Here is a 27418-nt window from a genome sequence, read left to right on the forward strand (position 1 = left end):
GTTGTAGTCCATCCACGCCTCCTCTCCGCGCCTTGCCGCACAGCCGGGACTACAACTCCCAGCAACCTCACGGCCCCGCACTGATTGGCGCGTTCTCGGTCACTCTATGCTACAACCACTGTTGCTACTGGCTTGGCTCGGCCTCCTCCAGAGACCAATCAGACGGCGGCAGACCACAGCCTCGGGCCACGCTGCGCTGCGCCGCGCTATTGGAGGGAGGAAAGGCGGCCACCAATGAGCGAGGGGAGGGGCGGGACGGCGATCACGCCAGCGGCTTGTCACTGGCTGCGTCTGCAGGCAGCCTGACCAATAGCGATGTGGGCAGCGCTATAAAGGCTGCCGCCGAGGAGAAGGCGTCCCTTTACCGTCTGGAGGTGAGTGCGGCTTCTGTGGCCGGTGCCGGTAACGGGGCTCTGGCGTGAGGGCCGGGCCGGTGATGATCTCCTCCATGTACCCTTTCTGACACCTCGTCTGAGGGCGGCGGGCGGCCGCGGCCCCTGCTGAGGATGCGCGGCTGAGGCCCGAGGGAGCGGCGGGGCCGGGCGGGCGGCGCAGCGGCGGGGCCTGCTCTTACTGCGCTCCCTTCTCTCCTCAGGGAGCCGGATCGCACCGGCGGGGACACGATCGCGGCGGAGGGCGGCGTTGCCGGGCTTAGAGCGGTGCAGGCCGGGCTCCGGCTCCCCACGTGCGCGCCGTGTCCCAAGGGGAGCTGCTGCTCCTGTTGTCTCGGTGGGGTTTGAAGCGCAACGGAGCCGCTGCGGAATTGGGTGAAGTAAAAGAAGCCCGAAGTCGATTTAACCCTGCCGCATGGGGCACCTTGAGGTAACCGTGGGGGGAGCACGGGTGTGGGGAGCTGAAGGGGTTTGCAGCGTGACCTCCAGTGCTAGGTTGTGTAGAGCTCATTGAAATGATGTAAATCTCAGCGCCCTTAGTGCTAGCGAGCTTTTTGGTATATAAGGTGCTCAGCTGATGTTCTTTATCCAGCCTGAGCTCAGCTTCAGCCCTTGTAACTGTTTCATGCTGTATTAGGCCAATTTTAGACTTTAAAGACTTTAATAAAGTTTGGAAAAGACTTGTTTTGCTTTTGCTTCTCTTGTTGACACATCCCTGGGATATCAAGCCACAGACTGACTTTAAACTCTGTATTGGGGCACCTGGCAGAATATCTCTGCTCTCACCTTAAGGGGAACCGAAGCACCTTAATACATGTGCTGCAGCTTAGCTTAGACCAGAACCCTTTAATTAGAATCATAGAACCAATAAGGTTGGACAAGAACTCTTAAGCTTGTTGAGTAAGTCCAACTGCTCCCAGCACTGCCAAGGCCACCACTGCCCCATGGCACTGAGGCCTCATCTCCACAGGGTGTGAACACTTGCAGGGCCGGTGACTGCAGCCCTGCCCTGGGCAGCCTGTTCCAATGCCTGAGCACCCTTTGGGGCAGGAATTGTTCCTCAGCTCCATCTAAACCTGCCCTGGTGCAGCTTGAGGCCGGTTCCTCTTGTCCCATCCCTTGTTCCTTGGGAGCACAGCCCAGCCCCTCCTGGCTCCATCCTCCTGTCAGGCACTTGTAGGGAGCGATCAGGTCCCCCCTGCACCTTCTCTTCCAGACTGAACCCCCCCAGGTCCCTCAGCTGTTCCCCATCACACTGTGCTCCAGGCCCTGCGCCAGCACCTCCATGTCTTGCAGTGTGCTCAGTGCCCTCATCCAGATCATTAAGATGTTAAACAACTGTCCCCAACACCAGGCCTTGGGGAACACCAGTTGTGACCAGCCACTGACTGGGTTTAACTCCATTCTCACCACATTCTGGGCTCAGCCACCTTTTTTTACCCAGCAAAGATCATGCCCATCCAAGCCAGGAGCAGCCAGTTTCTCGAGGAGGATGCTGTGGGAAGCAGTCAAAGGCTTTACTGAAGTCCAGGTAAGACACCATCCACTGAGCAGCTCACCTTGTGCAAGATCAGGTTAGTTAGACGTCAGTCGTGATGTTCCTGCTGCATCCAGTAAAGGATGGAGATTCCCCTTACCCTTTCTTTTGTTGCTGATGGATTTATAAGAACATTTGGAATGGCAGTAGCCAGATTAAGACAACACAGAGCACCCGAGCCGTGCATCAGTGAAGGCTCAAGATGGGCTCAGGAAGGAGCTATGTGTGATTCCCCAGTGCAGGCGTCTCCATTGGACAATCAGATCCCTTTGTAGCCAGAGGGGTTATTAAAAAACTTTATTACAGGAATGAAACCAAAGCTGTAACCAGGAGGCAGCAGAACACGGAGCTCTGTGTGTGTGGCCGAGTGCTCTGCTCCAGGAGCGCACCCGACACTGGATTCCTCATCGCTTGGTGGCAGTAATGGCCCGTGGAAAATCAAACCCCAACCCAAGGGATACCAGTCCTGCAGCTGGGAACGCTGGGGGCTGAGTCTGCCTTAGGGTTCAGGTGTAACCCCTCAAACACAGTTGTGATGTGTCTGCTGTAGCAGAGTTAGCTCCCAACTGGCTTAGTTAAAGTACTCTGAAGGGCAGCATTTACATCTCACTTGTTTAAATCAGTTTTGAAACTGGTTTTGGTCCCACATTGAAGAAGTGAAGAGCTGACAGCTCCTTCTTCAAGACAGCAAGATAGACACAAGACTGTTCTGCTCTGGGAGAAGGCAGGCAGCCTGATGGGAGCATGATGACTACCATTGCTTATAGACTCCCTGTAGCTTTGTGTCTGTGCAACAAGGGGCACTGGGGACAGGGGTGTGCTAAACAGAATGAGAATGGAGGTGGCTGTGAGATGAATCATGGAACAGTTTGGGCTGAAGGAACCTTAAGGCTCATCCAGTTCCAGCCCCCTGCCACAGGCAGGGACACAATAGGTCAGCAGCTTCATGTAGGAGAGGCTGATGAAGGTCACCCGAGCTGCGAGTGGCTGAAGTCGTGTTGGGGATGGATGGGTTGTGTTGTTTCACATGGTTCATTTAGGGCAGCGCAGGGAAATGCAATTTGCAAAGAGGAGAAGTGCCAAAGGCCGAGCTCTTCATCTCGATTCAAATTTGGACTTAGAAGTGCAGCTTTTTGTAAGTAAAAAAAGCCAAAAGCCTGACACAGACCCAAGGGGTGAGGAGTCCATTGGAGGAAGCTGGTGGGAGAGCCTGAAGCCTGTAAAAGCCAGGCCTGCAGCATTGCCCCCAGCTTGCTTCATTGAAAGAAAGAGCTGTCCCAAGAGAACTTTGAAGATATCAAAGCGTTGTTGCAGTCTAAAAACGCTGTTGCACTCACATGAAGGCATTTAGAACAAGCTGCAATGCATTGGATTTCTTCTCCATTAAAGTACTAGAAACGGCAGAATGAGAGAACCAAAGCCTTTACCCAACAGAGAGACACCCAGGAGATCTCTGTACAACACACAGGGGAGCAGGAGCTTACCCAGAGCTTTACTCAGACAGTGAAGCTCTTCTGCAGGGCAGAGGACAAACCTCCGTTGTGTTTTACACCACGTAAAAGATGGGCAGATGGACATAACTACAAAAACAGTTGCCTCCAAAACAGTCTTTCCTGTGCGCCCCAGGGCTCTGAACAGCAGAATTCCAGGTATGCAGGGAAAGAAAAGGGAATTCAGGACCTTCTCCTACCTGGATGTTGGTGGGGAGAAGGTGTTTGTTCCCCTCGGATTCTTACTAATGTCAAAGAAGCTCCTGGCTGCTGCTGAAGGGATGGAGACGACCGGGTTTACCCATCCCGGTCCCTTCCCAAGCACCCACCACCCATCCACACCAGGAATGCCAGTGGATGCGATGGGGGCTCGGGAAGCAGCGCCTGGCACATGGCTCAGCATCCCAGAGCGCTTTTCCTGCAGCTCCCCGTGTCTCAGCTCACCTCGCGGGCAGGTACAGACAGGACACACAGACATGCACACACTGGCCACAGGGAGAGCGCGGCACACGAACACTTGCATGAGTCTCTGTACACATGCGCCGGGCGCATTAGGACCTGCAGCAGCCCGAGCCTCGCACTTCCTTCTTCACGTAGTCGTGGAGCTTGAATTTGGGCTCGTTGGGCAGCTTCATGGATCTGTGCTTCAGCTCCCTGCGGGAAGAGGGAACCATGTTAGGTTCTGAGCTGCCTGGTCCAGCACAGCTGAACTCAACTCAGTCTCAGTCATAGGCTCGTGGAACGGTTTGGGTTGAAGGCACCTTAAAGCTCATCCAGTTCCAACCCCTGCCGCAGTGCCCAGCGCAGCCACCACTTACTTTGCAATGGCTGTGAATGCTAATTCCACATTGAGGCCGCTTTTTGCGCTGGTCTCCATGAAGGGCACTCCGTATTCCTGCGGGAAAAGATACAGGGGGGTCAGAAACATCATCGGGGATATCCCTGAGGGTTCCCAGCTTGCACCAAGCCCCGGCCAACATTGGTTCCTGTCACAGCAGCCAATACCCTGCCCTGGGGCAGGAGCTGTACGTGTTGGGCAGGAAAAGCTGATTGAGGATCCACAGCTCAGGCATCTCTTACACAACCTTCAACTGGTTTTTGAGGGCAAAGAAGCTCAAGACATCAGGGCAAGCTTAGAGGAGGAAGAGGAGAGCACAAGGGAAGCAAAGCATTCCCAGAGGTATTTTGGGCCAGGCTGGTCTCCAGTTAACCAGTCCATGGGGTACATCCGCATGCACGCTCACACATCCCCATCAGAGCACGGAACCACCGACCCCTGTGGCAGTCCTCATGTACCTTGGCTAATTTTTCTCCATCTTCCCTCTTCACCACTCTGTCCTGGGCTGAATCCACCTGCAAACAGCAGCAGCAAAGAGCCATTTGGGGTGGTTTGGAAGGTCCATTATCCCCATGGACCCTGACACCCCCCTGGGGTATCCCTGCAGCACATCTCCATTACAGGACCATCACGGGAGGAAGAGGAGGCTCTGGCAATGCCAGGGGCTGCGCTCACCTTGTTTCCCAGGAGCATGAGCACCACGTCTTGCTGTGCGTATTCATGGATCTCTGTCAGCCAGGCCTGCATGGGTACAACCAGGGGTCAGCAACAGCCCAGGAGGAGGAGGAGGATGGATGTGAAACAGGCAGGAGCTGCAGGCAGGGATTCGGCAGCGCCCTGCCTGAGGAGCTGCCTCTTCCCCTGTGGTTGCAGGACTTAAAGCTCAGCTGGGATGTTCAGATTCACTCTTCTTTTGCAGGGTAAGGATGAGCCCTGTGCCCATGCCCTGCATGTGCTGTCCCTTGCGCCCAATGCACTCATCCTGGCATGGGGCTGACCCTGCCTCCCCAAGCCCTGGGGCGCCTTTCTCACCCTCAAATCCACGCTAATCCAATCAAACCTGCCCTAATTCCCTGGAATCCCTGACCCCGCAGTGTGAGCAGCCTCTTGCTGGGTGGGCAGCGCTGCTGCAGCTCCTGCCCCGGCTCACAGCACACACAGGTGATGCTCATCCGGGAGCATCCTGCATCAGCACCCAGCGGCCAGGGAAGAGGGGGGTGATCCAGAGTTAGAGCCTAACCCATGCAGATGCAGCCCCTGGTCCCCATCACACACGGGCTGATCTCAGTGCATGCAGCTCCATGGATGTGTTGGTCCAAGGGATGCTCAGTCCCTCATAACAACACTCACAGCTCCCTTCTGGCACCTTGCAATAGCCCTGGGTACTGATTCCTCCCTGCCGGGGCTATGAGTACCCCACGGATGTCCCCCCCGTGTCCTCATGGGGATGATGCTGCAGCTGGGGCCACATTACCCAGCAGCATCAAACCTCCAAGTGATTTTCCGCCTGGCTGCAGCATCACAAGCTCGGTGCAGACCCCCAGCCCCATTAACCACCAGCACTCACACCCCCTTACACCGGCAGCAGACACCTCTTCCAGAGCCACCCAGTTCCAATGCCCCCACCGGCCACGCCAGCCTGCAGGAAGCATTCCCAGTGCTGGTAACATGGGAGCAGGGTGCCAGGACGCGCCCTATCCCCACCACAGGGCTGTGGGCACAGAGGGGTGGCAGGAATGGGGCTGCCAACAGAAGGATGCTCCAGGCACCCATGGCCGGGGGGGTGCAGGACCCCCAGGGTCACAGCTCCGCACCTCAGGGTGTCAGTGCCTCATGGTACCTCCTGTACAGGGTGCATTTGCCAGCTCAGAGCCTGCTCAGCACGCGCTGTACAGCGTGTCCAGGACATGAGCAATCACATCCTGTTGTGCAGGGCTCTGTGGCGCTGATGGAGGCGGCCTCAGCAGCCACAGGGAGGGGGGACACCAAAGACCAGGTTTAACAGAGCCTTTGGCCCCAGCGCCAGCACCCCTGAAGCACCCAAGGGGGGATCAGCTCTGCGAGGAGGGGACAGACTCGAGCAGCACAAGGGACCCCCCAGAAGCCATTGGGGAAGGGCAGGCCTGCAGGGGTGAGGAGCACGCAGCAGGATGGGTCCCTCTCGTCTGCCTGGGTTTGGCACTAGGGTAGATGGGGCAATGCAGTGCCCAAACCTGACCCATTGGGGCCCAAAGGAGCAGAGGAAGATGAGGGAGCATCTGGCTCAGTCAAGCTGCCTGTGCTCATATACCAGCACAGCTGTGATTACACACAGTGTTAATTTGCTGCTCAACCAAGTCCATCACCCCTTTTATGTGCTACTGAAGGGAAACCTCCTCTGCCTGTGCCCCAGCGTCCTCATGGGCATGTCCTCATGAGATAGGAGCTCAGCACCAACCACAGCCCTTCTGGACACGGTTCACACCTCCAACACCATCCCCTGCAGCTCAGACTGAGCCACAACCACCCCCAGCCCATCACAGGGGGACCTGGGGGTGCTGCTGTACCTGGATGTTGTCGAATGATGCTTTGTTGGTGACATCGTAGAGCAGGAGCAGGGCTGCGGAGACAGAGATGGCGCGTTAGTGCCGGTGCCATAGTGCCAGTGGGGCAGAGCCTGTTCTGCACCGGTCCCCAGGGCCCTGCTGCAGGTCACGCCTGGGGACATGGTGCTACAGCATCACCGAGTCCCCTGATGTAAAATACACCTTGGGAGCCTTGGACTCCCGGTGTGTGCACCTCAGCACGCAGAGGCTGCTCCATCCTTGGTGCCTGCTTCCCATGGGGAAACCACTCCGGTGATTCCCGACTCCCCTGGCCTGGAATCGCAGCTCGGAGCGAGCCACAGAGCCGGGGGTCAGCAGCAGGGTCCGTGCTTACCGTGAGCATCCCGGTAGTAGGCGTGCGTGACGCTGCGGAAGCGCTCCTGCCCCGCTGTGTCCCAGATCTGCAGGGCAGAATGGAGCCGAGGGATCAGTCACAACCTGGTACCGCCCCCAGGGACCCTCCTAAACCCAGCCCCAAACCCTCACAGTGCATTCCCAAGAGGCTCCTTCATCCTTTTGCTTCCAGGGCCAGTAACAAGGAAAATGACAAGCGCGATCGATGCTGCAGCATCACCTCCAGCTCCTCAGTGTGTGGAGATAATGGTGCGTGGCAAAGGGCTCCCAGCGTGCTCCTTAATGGGAAAATCCATCGGGCAGATGGATGAGTGGGGACCCACTGATTTAATTCATCAGTTCTTAATGCAGCGATGCGCTCGCAGAGGGCAGGGGGGGATCAGCACTAATGGTGTTACTGAGCTCCGGGCAGAGGGATCAGGGAAACAAGAGGGGTCTCAGAGGGCTGGAGTAGCTCCGGCTGTGGAGGGACATGGAATCTCCTGCCCGTCACCAGAGCAGGCTCCTGTCCTTGGGGCAGAGCAGCCCAAAGGGCTCACAAGCCTGGGAGATGCAGCAGCAAAGGATGGAGATGGAGATCCTGCTTCTGGGGTGCTCCTCTGCTGAGGGGCTTTGCTCAGCCCCAAACACCCATTGAGACCATGGGATCGTACCTGCAGCTTCACCTTCACCCCATCCACTGTCAGCACCTTATTCTGAAAGAGAAGAGAAAGGACAGTGAGGGGTGAGCACGTGCAGGACCCCAAGGGGACAGGAGCTCCCGGCCCCACATCCCAGTGTTTTCCCCCCAAGCCCCTCGGCTGATCTCCTCTCCCTGCTTTTTAACTCACATCCATTCATCCCAGCACCTATTGGAGCCATTCTCACTGCGGCCCAGCCCAGAGATCATCCCCTGCACCCGCTGTGAGCTGCTTCTATTTGGGTACTTCACTGCCCGTGCCTGCCCGCCTGAGCTGGTGCGCGGTGAGGGCTGGGAGACCTCCGGCAGTAAATTAATGAGCACCAGCAGCCCAACTTAATGGCCTCCAGAAGACGGAGCCGAGCACTCCGTATGCAATCAGCAGCTTAAAAATAACCCCTTTTCCTGCTGTTTGTGCCCATTTTTCTCCCAGTGAGCGCTGGTTTGTCTCTATGTTGTTATTTCCTCCCTCTTTTGCTTGGTTTCAGCAGGAAACCAAGGAGGAGGAGGAGAGGGGTTGTGCGGATGGGGAGCCCATCAGTGCACCTCTGGGCGCTGTCCTGGCTAACACGGGCAGCGGATGGATCCAGACCATGTCCCAGAGCATCCACCAGTCCAGTGCGCTGCACCACATTCATCAAACACAATCCCAAAGATCCAGCGGTCCCAGGGGAAGGAGCAGGGAAGGGATTGATTTGCCTGCTCGGATCCATAGGAATCAGCACAACAATCAGTAGGATGGGATGAAAACACGGCCAGGGAATGGTGCACCAGGATGGGGCAGCGTTTGCTGCTGCAGTGATGGCTCCCCAGCAGCCATGGGGTGCTTTATTTCCCTATGGGATGGTCAGGGATGCCAATGGCTCCCTGCCTTTCCCAGCCAGGCTCTGCCACCAGCTCTGGTACCACCAAACCCCTCCCAGGCAAACAGCACCACACACCCCAAAAACCACCCCTGTGCATCCCGCATCACCCAGCACCAAGCGCCAGCACCTCAGGATGCAGGTACCCAGCATCACCCACCAGGATGATGCCATTGAGGCTTTTCATTGCCAGCTGCTGTACCCGGGGATGTGGCCATGATCCCACCATGGCCACGCTGCAAGTGCGCCCGGTCACTGTGAGCAGGATGGAGGGAGGGAGAACACGGCCCTGAGCGTGGACCATGACAGTGGAACATCTGCTGAGCAGCTGAGGAAGCTGAAGCCCCAGTGCTGCACCTCATGCGTCAACCTCCACTCCAGGAGCTTCATTAGCAGCAAAGCTGGCAGCAGCAGGAGACGCGCTAATTACAACTGACTTACATTGTGGAGGAGGCGGAATGCTGAAACCTCATTAAAGGCTGCACGTGGCCCCAGGTGCTGCTGGACCAGGAGGAGGAAGGAAATGGTTCCCACAGGGTTTGGGTATGGAGCTCAGCAGCGTTTCAGGGCGAGGAGCTACAGAGATGCTTCTGCAGGCAGGAGACACAGCCAGAGCCATCCAGAGCAGCAGCTCCTGCCTGCATCCCTGCACCATCCCTGCTTGCATCCCTGCCTCATCCCTGCCTATATCCCTGCCTGTATCCCTGCCTCATTCCCTTCCTGAACCTGCGCCTGAGCACAAGGCAAAACACCACTGAAGAAGCCAAGGAGAAGGTGGGAAGAGCAGGGGTGGGAAGGGCTGGGGCTGCCTCCAGCAGCACACAATGGCTCCCGTCAGTGCCATGTCAACCAGACACCCAAATCTTCCCCCCTGCTCAGTTAATAGACTTCCCAGCTTCCAATTCTCATTACTTTTTAAGGAGCTGCTGCTCAATCCCATACTCGCAGCCCTTCAAAGGCACGGCTGCGGGGTTGAGCTGCTAACAAGCATCCAAAGACAAAAGACAGGTTGTCAATGCACAGAGACTGATGGCAACGAGAGGGGTTGTGCTGTTCAGGGCTTGTTCTCAATCTTGCACAGTTTAACATAACAGAGGTAACAGAGCCGGAGCAGGCAGGGATCCATCCCCACAGCCCTGCTCTTTGCAATGTCAGTCTTTATGTGTCCTTTTTCCTGGGGCATTGGCTGTGTTGTGTCCTTGCAGGGGCTGCAGCGGGATGCCCGGTGTGCCTCTGTTGGAGGAACATGATGCTTGTGAGTTAAACAACCCTCAGGTCGCTGGATAAATAAAGCTGGAACCTTGCAGATGCAGGGAAAATTAAATTACCAAGTGCAGATGGTCCTCAATTAAGAGCAGCATTAACAGCACAGCAGCGGCCCCAGCAGGATCCCGCCCCAGCGACTGGATGAGAGCAGCTATTTGGAGGTGGAAAGGGAAGAGAAGGTGCCCACAATGGAGCGAATGTGCCTCCTGTGATGGGTGATGCTCCCACCCAAATCAAGGTGTTCCCAACACCCCCACTCCCCTGGTCCACAGGGTGCCCGATGTGCCAGGGAACCACAGCGGGAACGACCGGCACATCCCAGCCCATCCCATTCACTGAGCAAAAGCAGCAGCATAACCCAGGGTCAGCAACCACCCAACAACCCGGCCTCTGCCCAGCTTTTCCACGCATTAACTCATTAATTAAAGCCTTAAAGGTTAAATTGGATACATGGATTAACTCTCTTCACAATTAAGCTGATAAACGGGAAGCTGCTCGCTGATGCCGTTCAGGCTCCAAGCCGTGAACCCCTCACCCTGGCTCCCTGGTACCTTTGATGGGTGCTGGCTCCAGTGATGCTGCCCAGGATCACCCATCAGAGCATCCCCCTGGGGTTCTGGGCATGGCTGCAAAGGACACACAGCACTTGGGGACCGGCAAAGGGACCACCCCATGGCCCTGCTCTTCCCCAAGCCATTGGGGTGGTCACCTGGAGATGGGGAGAGAAGAGAAACCCAGGAGCACACTGACTGATGGATTGGGGCATCCTTTCTTTTAGGAAGCCAAGAGGAAAACAAGCAGCACAGCAGGGCAATGGGATACTGAGGGGATGCTGGCAGCCCCCAGCCCCATGGCAAGGCAGGACTCGGATCCAAATCCCATGGAGCCCATGCCTCTGCAAGCACAAGCGCTCCAGTGCCGGGAGGAAGGGGATGCGGTGGTGATGGGGCTGTAGCAGACAGACAAATAAACCACCTCAAAAAGCGGCTGCAAAAATAGATTGAGGATCAATGTGGAACCGTGCCCAAAACAGCAGGACCCAGCATTAACTCTGCTCATTAAAGCCCCCAAGTTTCCACACACACACACACGCACCGATGCCAGCCCCGGCCGCTCCGCATCTCCTGCAGCCACAGCCGCCTGGCACAGGGATAGCGCAGCCCTTTGCCAAGGTCGGGGTGCAAGGAGACCCCCTCTTTGCTCCCAAAGGCCCCCCAAAGTTAAAGCAGCCAAACTGGGTGATCCTGATTGCATTTTCATGGGGGAAATTGAAACCAAACCAAACCAAATAGGGCACAAAGGGTGCCCAAACAGGGGCTGCGGGAGGCTGGGATGTGGGAGTGGGGTCTGGCTCGGGGTATGGGCCATCCGAGCAGGCTCTGGGTGAGGAGCTGGAGCTTTCCCAACCCTCCAGCTCTGCATTATCCACAGCCCGGGAACAACGCAGCACTGGGAGCATGGCAGCAGCTTGATATGAACAAAAAGGAAGAGAGCAGAGGCAGTGTCAGCCCCTGGATCCGTGCTTCCTAAATCCAGGTCTGGGCAGAGACACAAACAGAAACTGGGAACAAAGAGTTAAGTTTCATCCCTGAGCAGACACCAGGGCTCTAAGAGCAGCGCTGAGCTCTCATCTTGACTTCACATCAGCTTTCAAAGCTGGTTATAGCAGGGCTGCTCTGCCCATCACCAGTCCATAGGGCAGTGCATCCAGCATGGGTCTCCATCTCCTCTCTCAATGGAGAGCATATCCAGCCCGACACCTCCAGCTTAGGGATAAACCATCTCGGAAGCACATCCCCTGTGAGAGAGGGGAGGGAAGAGCCCAACGCTGTGCTGGAGCCTGTGGAAAGCCACTGAGGACAGGGAGAGCAGGCAGGGACACGGGCTGGATGCAGGGCTGTGCTGTGGTGTGGCTGGATGCGGTCCCGCTCCATCCGTGCTGACCCCCAGGAGGATGCCCCAGGCACTGGGATGCAGCTTTGGTGGTCCCTCAGCACACCCTGCCCATCCCCTCCACCTCATCCCATGGGAGAGGTGCTTCTCCTCCTCATCCCATGGACAATCCCTTCTGCTCTCAGGGAGAACCCAACCACTTGCTCCAGGGCAGGTGGTTCCTCAGCAGCTCCATGCATTCCAACCCTGCAGCTAAAACCAGCGACTTCTGCCTCGTGTTTTCCCCCCAGGACTCACACGCTCCTGCCTGCTCGGAGCTGCTCTGGAGCCAGGCACCGATCCCAGGTGCCAAGATCCTTTGGGAAGCACTGACGTGTCAGCACTTGCTGCTCAGCTCGGCAGCAGACCCCATGGAAAGGCAGACGAGCACAGCACCGTGCAGCAGACGGTGCCTCTGACCCGCACTGATCCCTGTGTCCCCTCCACACGCCTCCATGGAGGGGTCACACACTGTGTCCCCCCCTCCTTCATGCCAGGGCACAACCTGCCCCACACACTGCAGACAACACGGGAAAAGCCACAATCTGCCCTATAAAAAACATGGAATCAACCGGGTTGGAAAAACCCTTTAAGCTCATCAAGTCCCAGCACTGCCAAGGCCACCATTAACCCATGGCACTGAGGGCCTTATCTCCATGGTATGTGAACACTCGCAGGGACGGTGACTCCAGGAGCACCCTTTGGGAAGGGAATTGTTCCTCATCTCCATCTAAACCTCCCCTGGTGCAGCTTGATGGGCACAGACACCCCCCCCCCAAGCCCTGCAGAGCCCCTGGGGTAGCACAGCCCCTTCCCTGCACCCCACTCATGTCTGCAGCCCCAGGCTTTGTCAGGACTCACGTAAGCTACATTAGAGCACAATCAGCATCTGCCTGGCTGCCAGCCCTGCAGGAGATAAGAGTCAAGGCTCTTGTTAGAGCAGACACACCGAAGAATTAGTGACTTATCGTCTGCCATTCACATCGGGCTGCAAAGAAAAGGGGTTTCTGGCAAGGAGAATCCTGTCTTAGGGACAGATTAGAGCTAAGAGGATCTGGTTAGGATCATACAGTTTAAAGTAAGTCTTTAAACTCTGCTTCCTGGCATCGCCCGTGCCCTGCAGCGTCCAGCACTGGGTCCATGGCACCCTCCCTCCCAGCCTGGCTGCTCCCAAGGGGATGGTTCCTTGCAGGAGGCACAGGCAGATGAGGCTATTGATGCTTGTAAGCCCAATGGGGCTGCTCAGGCTCATCCCAACAGGAGGAGATGTGGCTGTGTGAGGCTTCAGACATCCTCACCACATCAGAGCAAGCCTGTGCCCCAGCCCCACAGACAACCATGGAAAATGGGCTTTCCACCATGAAAAATCCACAGGATAGGATGTGCTACAGCAGCCCTGGAGACCACAGCCACTCAGATGCAATAGTCAGGAGGAAGGCTGCAGCCCATCCCTGCAGCTCCCAGCACATGGTTGGGTACCAGGATCGGATGGAGCCCATGGGATGAGGATCCCTCCACCCTGGGCTGCATTCCTCACCTTCCATCTCTTCTTATTTCCTACTTCATAATAGATGCTTTAAAACCACCCCTGTTTCTAAAGCAAGCATCCTTGCAGACAAAGGGGCAGAGCTGGCTCCTGCAGATCCTGCCCGCACCGAGGACCGGCAACGTGCTGCTCCACACATTCCTCTTTGTTTTCCTCATCAAGGACACGCCACGCTGCAAAGCAGGACAGGCATCTCTGTGGAGCATTTATTGCCATATCATTGCTCATTCACAGCAAACACAATGCCCGCCGGTGGCCCGGGAAGGAAAAACGGGACATCCATTGCTGTTATAGAGGGAATTGCTTACTCTGGACCAGGGGGATAAAGACTTGCATCAGTTTTATGAACTTAAAGGTCTTTTACAACTTAAATGACTTTAAGCTCAATGTCAAAGGAGCCAGTCCTTGTGTCGGAAGTGCAGCCGTACCCATCACAGCAGCCGGAGCCATGGGATGATCCAAGGAGCCTCAAGCCCATCCCTTCTCTGGGAAACCCCCATGCAAGCGATGAGGAAACATTAACTTTGTGTTTTGCTTCCTCCAAACCTTTTCCATTTGGCCTATCCCAGTCTGAAGGCCATTTATAACTTGGCTTTGGAGCCACAGAACCAGCTTTCGGTATGATCCCGGCTATAAACCACGGCTTTCCTGAAGGCAGTGGGGTCACTGCTGCTGAGGAAGGCTCTGGAGCTCTGGCCACCGAGGCTCCCTGGTGCAGCACAGTGCGCGCAGTCAGCTACACCTGCACTGCCCCTTCATGTGCAGGGCTGCAAACCTGCCCCGACGTTCAGAGAAGACTTTGCCACCCAATTAAAAGAAGCAAAACTCAGCTTTGTATCACACACACACAACACATCCTTCACCTGCAGCTCTCGCTGCGCCATGAACTCAAATCTTCACAGGATCCGAGGAGAAGGGAGCGGCTGAACAACCAGCACGGGCTTTTCCCAACGCTGCACAAGTCTAGGAAGATGCTGTGGAATGATACAGACCAGGTCTGTGATGCTCACTGATGCCAGCCTCTTTCTGTGGTGCTGCAGCAGCTCCCATGCACGGTGCAGTGGTACCAGTGGCAGTGATGGTTGAAGCGTGGTGAGCCCTGGCTTCCTCCCCCAAGGCCAGGACCCTCTTTAGCCCTGTGGCTGCTTCCCAACATCCATATGGGGTTTTCCAAGGTTTCATCTCCTCCTCACTCACCACAATGGCTCTGCTTTGCCATGGGTGGCAATGCCACCACGGCCCTGCCCAGCCACTGGCACCACCACCCCGTGCTCCTGCCCATTGGATGCACTGAGCCTGCTGTGCCAGCACACTCACACCAGCATGGGATGTGTCCTGGAGATGGGCAGGTTCTTCCACACCAAACCCACCCCATCGGTCAAACCAGTCTGGTGAAACCAAAGCCATCATTCGCCCTCCTGGTGCCAAGTGAATCAGTGCTGGGCACCGGGAGGAGTGAGGGGCAGCACGAGGCTGACCCCACAGAGCATCAATCACGTCCCTGGCAGCACCCCATGGCACCAACAGTGTTCCCAGCAACTCGGCCTCATGTGTGCATCATTCAGGAGGGAAAAGCACATCTGCCAGGCACGGAAGGCATGCTTGGGAACAGGGTTATTTTCGGCATTGTCAAGCACTTCTCACATTAATTCATGCACATTCATAAGAGCAGCACATTGATGGGTTTAAGGAAGCTAGGGTTCAACTCAGTCCCACCTGCCAAGCTCCAGCCCCGCAGGGAGCCACTCGCCAAGCCCTGGTGCACAGGGGTACAGCGCGCACTCCGTTGCGGCAGGACCAGCTCTGCACATGGGATGCTCGTCCCCCACAGCAGCTGATGCTCCAGTGCTATCAAACGGGCACATTTTGGGTGTTTTCATCCCTGCAGCTCTCTGCTGGGATGCACTGCCGGGATGCACCACTGCAGGGATGCTCCATGGCAATACACCACAGGGGTGCCCCACAGAGATGACCCGGAGCCATCCCTTCTCCCGAACAGTGCAGCAGGATTCATCAGGGAGCAATTCCCAGCCCTGCTCTGGTCCCGTCACATCAGCCACATTTCCCCAAGCCACATCAGCAAGGTCTAGGGAAGGAGCTGGGGAAGGGGCTGCTGGCCCCATGGCTGGGCTCCCTGGGCAGGAGCAGAGCCTGTGGGGCTCAGGACCCAGCACCATTCAAGCTGCACAGGGTTGGCTCCAGCCCACATGTGCTTCAGCACCAAGAGGACAAAGAAAATCCCAAGCATCCGAAACCTGGGATGTGTGAGATCCCGGAAACGCTTTTCCATTGGAGAGCTCTGACTCATGGGAGCCCGAGGATGCAACACAGCAGAATAACAGCTTGGGATGCTCCACATCCCTATTCTGCTCCTTCCATCCACCAGGACCACACAGGACCCCTATGGAAACACCTAAAAGCTTATGGTCACAGCAGAATATAACCCAACAGTGCTGGCTGCCCGGGGCAGCGTGCCATGGACCATGCACCATGGACCAGGGCTCTGCCCAGCCTGCAGGACCAGCACTGCCGGGCTGTGCCTTGGGGCTGTGCCAGGCACAGCCGGCTCAGATCCCGGATCCTGGAATGCCATATCCCGGCAGAGCTGGCGGCCCTTCCCGAGGCTGGCGCTGCTCGGGGCTGTGTGGGCCAGGCGGTGCCGCTGCCAAAGCCTGTGCTGGGCTCTAAGAGCTGACACCAGGAGTAGCAGCAATCCTGGTGCTTCCAGGTGATGCCATGGATGGGTGCAGGAGGGGAAGGTGCTCAGGGAATGACCCTGGAAACAGGGCTGCTTCCCTGCAGCTCCCGAGAGCCCGGTGTGCTTAACACCGAGCGGGGAAGCACACATTAAAGCCTAAATGCAGCGGGAAGGGGTCCCTGCACCACCTGGGACGCTGAATCCTCGTTACAAGATGCTCATCCGGGGACCAGCCCCCTTCAACAAGCTGGTCCCCGGGGTCTTTGCTATGAGCCCCCCAGCAACAAACTGGGCTGAATCATTCCCCCTGCCACACGGTTGTGTTTTTCTTAAGTCACTGGCTCAGAGGAAGCAGTGAGGGATGGAAGGGCTGGCAGGGAATGGTGGGAGCAAATCCCGGCAATACAGGGCAAATTCAGCATCACTGTCCAATGGAAGGCAATGGCCTCACTCCTGGGGGGAGGCTGGATGCTTCCAACAGCCTCCTGCTCCTTTGAGGGGAGAGAATATGAGCAGGGATTTGTTTCAAGGTTGGGAGCAAACAGATAACCCCAGCGGCTCACCTCGGCATCAGGAGCCTATTTCAGTCCAGCCTCATTATCCATATGGAGCAGCAGCTCCCGGCACACATCCCACCGCAGGTGCCCATCGCCAGCATCCGCGCTAATGCCATAATCCGGCTCCGGGGGGGTGGCCGCGCCGTTGCCGTGGTGACGCCGCACCAGCCAAGCTGGAAAAGGCAAAGCCGCCATTTCCCTGGCATGACACCAGGGCCGGGAATGTCACAGCTCAGCAGGAGGGGACGTGTTCTGTGACACCAGCAGATGAGGTCCCGGCTCGGCTGCAGTGATGCAGCAGGGACCAGCTTCCACCACTGCCTTCCCTTCAATGGGTTAAATAGAGATAACCCACCCGAAATGAAGCCAAACCTGCTCAGATGCTCACGACAGGACCAGCTGCATCCTCAGATGAGCTTACAACCCCTATTGGACAACCTTTCCTTTCCTGCCTGCAGGCAGCACTGACCCCAGACCCACTATGTCTGTCGCAACAGCATCTTCCCCAGCCTGAAGCATTCCCAATGCACCTCGAGGCTTCTCCTCACCCTGGGACAGCCATGGACCAGGGCAACAAGCATCACTGTTTAAAGCCGAAGGGCCACACACTCCAACACATGAGTTATGAGCAGGGAGAAGTCCTTTTTTCCAGTGCAGGCATAAAGATGAAATATTTGTTGTTGCTTTTGAGAGGTTCTTCAACCCTCCAAGGCAATGACTCGGTGCTCAGCCAGGATTAGGAATGCTCTATGCCCCTGTTAAACAAACAAAGCTGGACGAGTCACACTGCTCCAACTGGAGATCCTTGCCAGGGAACAGGGCAGCTCCATCACCCTTGAATGGAGGCAGCAGCGCCACGTGTACAGCAGCACCATGGCTCTGCTTCCCTGCAGGCTGGACCAGGAGCAGCAGCGCAGCCCAGGAGGGCAAGCATCACCCCTGCACAGCACTGAGCCCATCCCATGCTCCAGGGCAGGCATGTCCCCATGGTACCACCAATATTGCCCCACGCAGGAATCCCACAGCTCCCTGTGCTTTCCCAACCCTCTTCCTTGGGGCAGGAGCCCCCCCATGTCCCCCTGCTCACTGCATCCTTCAGTCATCAAGAACACATTCTGCTTCCAAAGGCTCTGCAGGTAATCAAGCCCTGGATTCCTTGCTGCCATAGGAATAGTGTGTCCCCATCACCAGCCAAGGACAAGTGGATAACTGCTCAGACACACCACGCTGCAGCCCCTTCCACTGGAAACACAGCTCTGATCCACTTGGATGGGATTGGTTTCCCTGTTTTTTCCTCCTCTCAAAGGGATGCTCTTCCACCAGCACTCTGTTCCAGGCTTTGGAACAGTCGATTGCTGTCATTCCGCTTTGCCACGCTGATGCTCTATCATTCCAGAGCCCAACAAAAGGGATCAGATGGGACCAACCTGACCCCATCTCCACCCTCTGCAGACACAAAGAGGAAAGTGGATCATAGGGAAGAAGATGAAGGTGCTGGTGGTTTCAGGATGATGCATAGGCAGATCTGGGTGGGCTCAGCCTCCCCCTGCACAGGGGGCTGCAAAAGGTGAGATCCATGGGGCTGGGGTGCCCCCAAACACCTGTCAATGGGGGGCAGAGCACTCCAAAGTCTGTCCATCCCCATAAGCCCCTCTGCTTTCAAAGAAAGCCCAGTTCTGCGCAGCCGAATTCAATGCTTTATCACAAAGATGAAAGTGAAATTAAGCCAAATGTATTCCATTAAATAGTCAAAGCATTTAGACTGACTCTAGACCCATTTAAATGTTTTATTGGCTATAAAACGCTCCCTCCCAGGCCCCGGCACCACGAGCAGACCCAGCATCATGCAGCAGCTCATGCTCCAGCACCCAAATGGGCCAATCCCTGACCTGGCACCATCCAGAGAGGCACAGACGGACCCCATCTGTGTGCCCACAGCCTTCCTCCTCCTCACCCTGCTCCTCCATGGGGAGCCTGATAAGCTGGAGTGAAGCAGGGAGCAGGGCATGGATCCGCACCCCCGGAGATAGGGAAGTGCCTCAGAGTGGGCAGAGCGGTCCCATGGTGATGGGTGACACAGGGAAGATGCTCACAAGCGGATCCATCATCCCGCACCAAAACCCAGCTCCTCACAGGACGAAAGCTCCTATGATTTTCCAAGGCACATCCCTTCCAATGCTGCTGCAGGGAAATACCTTGAGCTATTGACACCTTTCATTCCAACCACCCCAGACCTGGACAGATCCATGGGGATGAGAGCTGCCAGAGTGCACTGGGAAGCCTGGGAGACACCAGCACCATTCCCAGAGCATCTCCCATAAAAAGCGCATTCCCAGCGCTCTCACTGTCAGCTGAAATGCAAGATTTCACACCCGGATCAAACACGATTTATTCCCAAGGGTATTTCCCGAACACCAAAGGGCTGGGAGAGCTCCCGGCGTTCCGAAAGCAGGGAAGGCACTTTCACACCCTGCAAACTGGTGAAGAGCTTTCTTAACCGGGCTCTGTGTCGTGATGCCGCTCAGTTAAAGAGCAGCTCAAGCACTCCCCTGCTTGAAGACACCCATCCCGTTCCCTGTTGCTTTCCCCAAGGCAGGAACGGAGCCGGTTGTCCACGGGGACCCCGCCAGCACCCGGGTGCTTGTGATTTGCTGCCGTGCGGCAGCCCTGGAGCACATCGAGCGGGGGTGAGGAGGAGCAGGAGCCACAGGACCATGAATAAAACACCAGGCGCCGCTCGCAGCATCTCTTGGCAACTGAGCCCCTGCATGCAAATACCAGGCTCGGCCGCCTGCAGAGCCGTGTCCCTCTGCAAGGGAGGAGAGCGGCAGCGAAGCAGGGCTCTGCTTCCCAGGAAAAATGGCTCTTTGCTCCCTGGAGAACCCGTCCTGGGAGCGGGACAAGGGACCGGCAGCAGCTATGGAGAGGCTGATGTCCCGATAGCCACACATGGCATAAACTGATGGAACCAAGGCTTCTTGTGGCAAGCAAAGCTCCTGCCCTTCCCGTGTGAGTGCTCCAGGACCTGCCTGAGCTGCTGCCAGATTCAGGCAGCTCCACATCCTCATGGCATCAGTGCCAGCATCTCGCCTGCAAACCGGGGAGAAGAGATGGAAAGCGTCACAGGAAAGCTCCTCCGGGTGGATTCAGCCCAGCTTCCTCATAGTGAGAAACACCAAGGTATGAAATCAGCTGCTGGCTCCTATTAAGATTCAGTTGGAGATGCAGAATGAGCCCGTTTCAGGCACATTGCTGCTGGAAACACATACCCAAGGCTGGAACACAAGCATCCCCCTGCCATGCTCAGGGCTCCTGTCCCAGCCTGGTCACATCCATTGGTACAGCAAACCCTTGGCAGGGACCAGCCTAAACCCATCCAAGTGCTGCAGCCCCTCACACAACCCCACACATGACCATGACACATGGCAAAGACTGAGAACAGAGCCACCAAACACTCTGCTCGATGCCAAGACCCCCTTCCCTCGAATGTTCCGGGATAATGTTCCATAAAGACACGCTGGAATTAAACCCCTTCAGTTCCTTTCTTCTGGCCTCAGCAAATCCCCTCCCACTTCTTTCCAGATTGATCCATCAGAAAATCAGCCCTGCTAATGCTCCATGCCAACCGCTGAGATAAAAGCCAGCCCTTGGCTTTCAGGCAGCTCCAGGTTGCACCAACCCTTCCAAGGGGGGTACCAGGGCAAAGGCTGTGCTGGAGCATCAGAGGGATGGAGACCCAGGACCTGCTGGATCCAGTGGTGGTTTGCACACAGGGATTGAAGCTTCCCATCTCTCGTGCTAAGTTCAGCAGCTGCTGTTGTGCTGATGGAAGGTGCAGACACACACGCTATAGAAAACAGAGATGCAACAGACCTCTTATGCAAAGCCCTATATTATACCCTGCTGATTCCACCCCCGGAGCAGCACAGCGCTGGCTGTAATCAAGAGTCCTCCAAGCTCAGGGTCACAAGTGACAGCTTCAATCCACAGCAGCCGCCCCAGCGGGAGGATGAACTGAGGCACAGCCAAGGCTGGAGCAGAGCGTGGCAGGGTCCTGCAGGGTAACAACCAGCACAAACCCATGCTGGGGCAAAGCCTGGCTTCAGAGGGAACGTTCCCTGCACCCAGCTGCCTGCTTGGGAAGCACAAAGCAGTGCCGGAGCTGCTTCCCTCCTCCTCCTGCATCACCTAAGCTTTGCACCAGGGGGAGGTTGGTTTGCTCCTTCCCCTTGGGGCAGCAAGAGGAGCGATACCACTACACACCTTGGAGAACACAAAGACATGTTCTGTCCTTGCTCTCAACTCTGCCAGCAAAGCGCTTCCTGATGGATTCATCCCCCTGACTAACACAGAAACCATCTCCCTGCTAAAGCAGGGAAGCTCATTAGCACCTTCCCAGGGAGAAAAACCTCATCTTTCTCTTTTCCCCTTTATGTTCTCCTCTTTTCAGGCCCGATCAGTACAAACGTCTTGACCCTCCTGACCCTGCATAGCTGGGGATGGAGCACGGGGCTGTGACCACCAGCCATAGAGCCCGTCACCAGCGAGGGGCACACGCGGTGCTCACGTGGCACTTTGGCAAGCCTCCTCTCGTGTTAGCTCGCTGTTGTGACAAGGCAGAGGCACTGTTGGCTGCACAGCTTCGATTCCTGACGAGGTTTCTGCAGCATTCCCAGAATTACAGCGAAAAGCAGCTCCTTCGGCAGCACCAAGATGGGATTCACACCCCTGAGCGATAAACCTGCTCTTTTCCAGGAGACTCTTCTCCTTGAAATCCCACCATATGGAGCTGGAAAAGCATGCAGGGTCTGCTGAGACCCCCCAGCCGTGGGGAAGAGGAGGAGGAAGAGCTCACGCCATGGCTCAACACAGCCACACCACGGCTCATGGGAAGCCCCTTGTTATCCAGCAACGGCTGGAAGCCCCAAAAGAGATGCCTGTGACTGAGATGCTCAAGGCAGGGCGTAGTTTTCCCCCCTAAGAGGGTTTCCCCTCCATAGGATGCAGCTCAATAGCTCAGATAGAAGTTTCTGTTGCTCCAAGCAAGCCCCTGCAGGAGCAGAACCCCTCGCCCCAGGGGTACCCACAGAGTGGGGCTCCATAAACCCAACTTCCAAAGGACGGAAAGCCAAAGGACTCGGCACCTCCAAAGCTGGAAGCCAACAGGCACCATTTGGATGCATTTTCTAATCCTGCAATCACTGCTATTTCCACAGTATCAGCAGTTTATTTTCCAGATATAATTACATCAGCATCCTTCTTTGTTTAACAGACGATGATAAACAAACACAAGAGGTTCTCCCTAAAGGAAAACAGTAGGAGGGAAAAAGCCTGGTGGGCCACTAGGAATTGCAATGGCAGATTCAAACAGCCTGCTGTAGCAGAAGGTGTCCCTGCCCATGGCAGGGGGTTGGAACTGGATGGGATTTAAGGTCCCTTCAACCAAACCAGTCTGGGATTCTATGATTCATTTTGAGTGTATTTCTATTCATTCACACATCCTCATGCCTACATTACCCATTAGCCACAGCTTTGCATTTATCTGATGGTTTGACATCCTTGAAAACAAGCGGCTGACGCTGCAGCCCACTGGGACCAGTGAATGGATTGGGAGAGGAGGCAGAGAGCGGCTGGGTGGGCACAGGGGCTGCTCCCTAACATGCTCCATCCCATCCCAGAGACCAGCGGCATCAAGAGGAGTGAAGAGTCCCCAGAGCAATGCGAGGAGCTGACAGCTCCATCCCTGTGACTTCCCAGCCTTTCCCAGGGTCCCAGCATCTCCCAGCATCCCCAGTTCAACAAGGCTGTGAGTGCACAGGAGCACAGCTCAGCCCAGCCTTGAGGAGGGCCCTGTGGTCTCTGCCAGGACTCGGTGACCACCACAAACCCCACCAAACCCCCCAAGGTACCAAAACACCACCTTTGCTCAGCACCTTACACTGCTCCAAGGCAGAGAAACCCCGCGACTGCCTTCACCCACCGCCGCGAACAGGCGCGCTCGCTGCAGCCAGGAAAGCGGGTACCAAATCCCGAGATCACAGCGGGAAGGAGCTGCGATGTGACAGCTCTGCTATTAGATAGACACACAGCAAAGCCAAAATGTGCTCTCGCAGCAGAAGCCTCCAGCGCTCCCACCCAAGAGCTTCATCTGCATCGTGATGCGAACGGTGCGAGGGGCCCAATTACAGGGCACCTGCGAGTAGGATTATCCTAATGGAAACGGAGCTGTGAGATCAAAAACTGCTTCCAGCCCCCCCCTGCCAAATTATAGGCACCTTTTAAAGCTGATAATAACAAGTTCAGGGCACACACACAATCTTCCCACTGCATAATCTGCCCATTTCAAACCGACGTAGCTCCAGCAGCTCTATTACAGCAGTAAATTAACCCTAATTTGATTGCTCCTCAGTAGCAGTGGTTTGCTCTAATCAATAAGTCACAGGACCGGGCGACTGCCCTTGGTGTCAATCACTGCAATGAGTAATAGAACGCTTTCCATTGTAAGAACATCTGAAACATTGTGTGATTACCTCTGTACGGAACGATGGGCTCCAGTATACCAGTCCCACCAAGCTCTGCACCGAGAGGCTGTTTGCAGGAAGGACCAGCCTTTTCTAAAGGCTTTCAGAGCTATCCCTCATCTCTTCCACTTGTCACCGTACCAGCAAGCTATTATTCACACCCCGGTGAAACAGCAGGTTACAAGAGACACTCATCTCCTGTAATCCTCCAGGAAAGGGGAAGATGTGAGATGCTGCTGAGGAAAGGCGGTTGGGAAGATGCAACACCGGTGTGTGGCATCACCACCAGCTCTTCACTGCACCCACCCATCGCCACTGCAGCACCGAAACAGAGCCAAAAAGCATGGAGAGACAGAGATGGTGCCCTGAGATGAGGGCAGGGACAGCACAGACACTGGGCATATACTGGTCCTGAGGGTGCATTTGGGGGGAAGCAGGTGGTTATGTACCTATGAGGGGCCTGGAGCACTGATCCTCAGGCCAGCAACCCAAACTTTGGCAGCAAAAGCTCCCTTGATTGCCCTTCACAGCCACCATAAGGTTTCTTTGATGCCACCTCTATAAAGTCACTGCCCCCATTGCTCTGCTGTCCCATGGAGGTGCTGGACCACAGCATTCCTGAGCATCCATCACCAGCCCCAGCTCGTGAAATACAGCCAAGAGAAGGCTTTGAGAGCCCCATTAGCAATACACATTCCCATCTGGCAAAGGATGCTCTGCACACACCAGGGCATGGCAGGACATGGTGCATGTCCCCTTCATCACATCATCCCCTCCATCAAGCAGCTCCAATGCACTGCTGTTACACTAAGAGCTCAGAGGCCCCTTGGCACAGCACATCCCCTTCATGCCAGAGGGAGCAGGAGCCAGCCCAGCACCACATCCCCACGCTGGCACCCCAGAGCTGTGCTTGGGAGGTGTTTCCAGGGGACTCTGGTTTATGTCAGGTTTGATTCGTGTTTATTTGTTGATTCTTTGGAAAAACAAATCTTAAACCCACTGAAACTGACTGAGAGAAACACTTTCACTGGGCAGCTGCCCAGGCCTCAGCAGTTGCTCTTACACAAAGCATCCCCAGGACGCAGAGCAGATGCTCCCGCATCCTCCTGCAAAGCACCAGTGAAGAGGTGCCATCAGATGGTGCCCAGCCGGAGCTGACACCCATCGGGATGATGAGGTCTGAGTCCTTGGAGCAGCGCTTTGTTACTCATAACCAGACCCCAGCTGGGGGCCAAGGAGCCCCCAGAGCACTTACCCTGAAGTCGATTCCAACCGTGGAAATGAAGCTGCCGGCCAGGAAAGCGCCATCCTTGAAGCGCACCAGCAAACAGGTCTTGCCGACCCCCGAGTCGCCCACCAGCATCACCTGCATAGAGGGACAGGCTGTGAGAGACTGGGTTTGGGAAGGACACCCCCCCATGGCTGTTACCCGAATCCATCCCAAAAACCCCTACCGGAGATCCGGTATTATTGAAGGGGAAAAAGCACGTCCAAGAGCGACATCCTTGGACCCAGGGGAGGGTGGGGAGAGAAGGGGGGACCCACAGTGGGATTGTGATGTATTTATTATTTATATTACATAAATACATTATTAGTAGTAACAATATTTATTATTATACATTGCCCACCCTGCACCACGTGTGTCCCTGAGCACTGGCCAAACTCAAGACACTTCCCCCCACCCAATACTTAACAGATCCCCATGGAGGCACAATCACCCCTTGAAACCCATAGGTGCTGTCTGGGCAAGGCAAGCTGAGACCGCTTGAGGGTTGTGGGCCCCACACTGTCCCCAGGGCACCCACACAACACCCCACATGTGTGGGGCTCCCAGTGCCTCCTGCCTCAGTTTCCCCACTCAGCAGCAGCCCCAGGGTGCAGACAGGGCAGGCATCCACCCTGCTGCAAAGAAACCACAGCAGAGCGGAGGCTGCTCCCAAATGCAGCTCCCCAAAGCCTCTGCTCCTCGTGAGCCCTCCTGACATCCATGGGCCACCAACCTCGCTTCCATTGACAGGATCACAGCTTCCTACCACCCTGAAAGCCGGATCCATGCCCCTGAGCTCTGTTAGGGGCTCCTGCACCCGCAGTGACTTCCATGGCTTCACCCTGTCTCCCTAAAGCACTGTGTTTGCTTGCTAGAAGCCATTAGCCCGTGACTGAACTGAAATGGTTTGAAGGCAGGTGCTGCCCTGGGTCACGCTGAACCCACACAGGAGCCACCAGGAGCAGCAAATGCCACCAGCACCAACGCTGCAGCCCAGCCTCTGAGAGGGGGCCACTGCTGGAACTTGGTTTGGGGCAGTGGGATGCAGCCACGGTGCTCCAGCACCCAGTGTCCCAGCAGAGCATCATGCAGAGCCGCACACCAAGCCCTGGCACAACAGGGGCAGGAGAGCCAAGGGCAGAGGGGAAACTGTCACTTTTAGTGCAAAATCCCAGTACTGGTGGTTTTAAACATCCCAACCCCTTTTCTGGAGCAGGATGACCCTGCAAAGCCACCGCTCCCTGCCCAGCACCACTAACACCTCACGCAGGGCACACCGCAGCAACCGGGGGCCCGGCTCATGGCAAGGGATCGATGGTCAGGATCCCATTCCTGGAACTAATGTTTGGCCACTGAACTGGCAGAGGTGGGGAGCCTCCAAAGGGGGACAGGGGAAGGAGAGAGTTTTATAGCCCAGGTTTTGCTGAATACAAAACCATTTCTCAAAACCATTTCTCTCTACCGCTAAGACCGTTAGCAGGGGGTTTGCTACCCAGTGCATCTGGGCTTATCCAGCACCTCGTTCACCTCATCCCTGTGCCATGGGGACAATCCCGAGGGAAAGCCCCATGCTGGGCAGGGAGAAGCACGCTCCTGGAGCCAAGGACCAGTGTGAACACGGAGCTGGCTCCATTTTAGGGAAGCTGTTGAACTGTTACTGCAGCTGCATCAGGACCAACCGCCTCCCACAGCGATCGAATCCACTTCTTGGACCCCACGTCCCAAATCTCAACACCACGATGGCCACACTGAGCGCCACCAGCACCGAGCTCCCCAATGCAGCGTGCCAAGGCTGGGCTTGCCTTGGCAAACACCATCTCCTCCAAGCCTAATAATCCGCAGCCTCAGAAGCACTAAGGCAGCTCCAGGCTGGGAGCATGATGGAGGGGGGTGCAAGCACATTTCATCTGTGGCTCGCTAGCCGGGCTCTGAAGCAGCAAGAAACCATCCGAGCCCTTAAATAAAGCCCAAGCTAGAGCCGTTTCAACCGCAACCAGCACGGATCCGACGCGACCCTCGGTGCACCATCACCCGCTCCACAACCGCATTTTGACGTTGTTACGGAGGAAGCAGGAGGTTGCGATAACCCAGCGCAGCGGAACGCCTTTGGTCAGCACTTGCTAAAGTTCCGCAGGAGCGGAGGGCTCCGCCGGTGCAGCCGCGCCCGGCTTAGCAGGCAGGAGGCGCGGGATGCCGGGCTGGGATGGAGAGACGGTGGGATGGAGAGGGATGGACGGATGCAGGGATGCCCGCCCGGTCCCGGCCCCGCGAACTTCTCCGTTGGCCGCCCCCGTGCCCGCCCCATCCCCGTGCCCGCCGCAGCCCCGCACCTTGAACGCGACGTCGTAGAACTCTCCGCTGCTGCTGAGCGAGGGCCGCCCGGCCGCGGCCGCGCCGCCGTTGCGGGGCAGGTCGGGGGCCGGTGCGGAGCCCCGCGGGGCGGCGGCGCGGGCGCGGCCATGGCCCTGCTGTGCGGGGGGCAGCGCTGCGGAGGGCGCGGCGCCGCTGCCCTTGCTCCGAGCCGCTTTCTTCCGCGACATCCCGGGGCCGCGGCTCCGCGCCGGCCGCTGCGGGGGGGGGGTGCGGGATGCACCGGCCGCCACCGCCCCGGGCCCGCCCCGCCCCGCACAAGCCCCGCCTCTCACTGCCCCGCAGCCAATGGGAGCGCAGAGGGGGCGTGGCCTCATCACCCCACCCCGCGCCCACGTGCCCGCTTGCAGCCCCCGGTACCCCAACACCGGCACCGGGAGGGATGGGGGGGGCTCAGCGGGGTCGTAGCCGCGGTTGGGGGCCGGACCCCTGTGGCTGCACCGGGTTTGGCACCGAGCGGGGCATAGAGAGGCTTGGGTGGGGAAGGAGCTCATTCCCCTGCTCCCCTTTGTGTGCTCGTCGC

General features: G+C 56.7%; 1 protein-coding gene and 1 long non-coding RNA gene across 2 annotated transcripts; one reads left to right on the top strand and one right to left on the bottom strand.

The window, feature by feature from the left end:
* The first annotated feature begins 220 nt into the window (after positions 1 to 220).
* LOC308221089 lies at positions 221 to 1072 on the top strand. The gene is made up of 2 exons (XR_013956875.1): positions 221 to 374; positions 596 to 1072. It is a non-coding gene; the product is annotated as an uncharacterized lncRNA (long non-coding RNA).
* A 2898-nt stretch (positions 1073 to 3970) lies between these two features.
* RAB26 (RAB26, member RAS oncogene family) lies at positions 3971 to 27065 on the bottom strand (the record flags this gene model as incomplete). Its single annotated transcript, XM_080618408.1, has 9 exons — positions 3971 to 4073; positions 4238 to 4314; positions 4716 to 4772; positions 4933 to 4998; positions 6804 to 6856; positions 7177 to 7243; positions 7850 to 7891; positions 24514 to 24624; positions 26856 to 27065. The coding sequence occupies 9 exons, from the start codon at positions 27063 to 27065 to the stop codon at positions 3971 to 3973; spliced, it is 786 nt and encodes a 261-aa protein (XP_080474534.1).
* Between the last annotated feature and the right edge of the window lie 353 nt (positions 27066 to 27418).

The sequence above is a fragment of the Psittacula echo genome (genome assembly GCF_963264785.1).
Source record: "Psittacula echo genome assembly, chromosome: 5".
NCBI classification, from domain to species: domain Eukaryota; kingdom Metazoa; phylum Chordata; class Aves; order Psittaciformes; family Psittacidae; genus Psittacula; species Psittacula echo.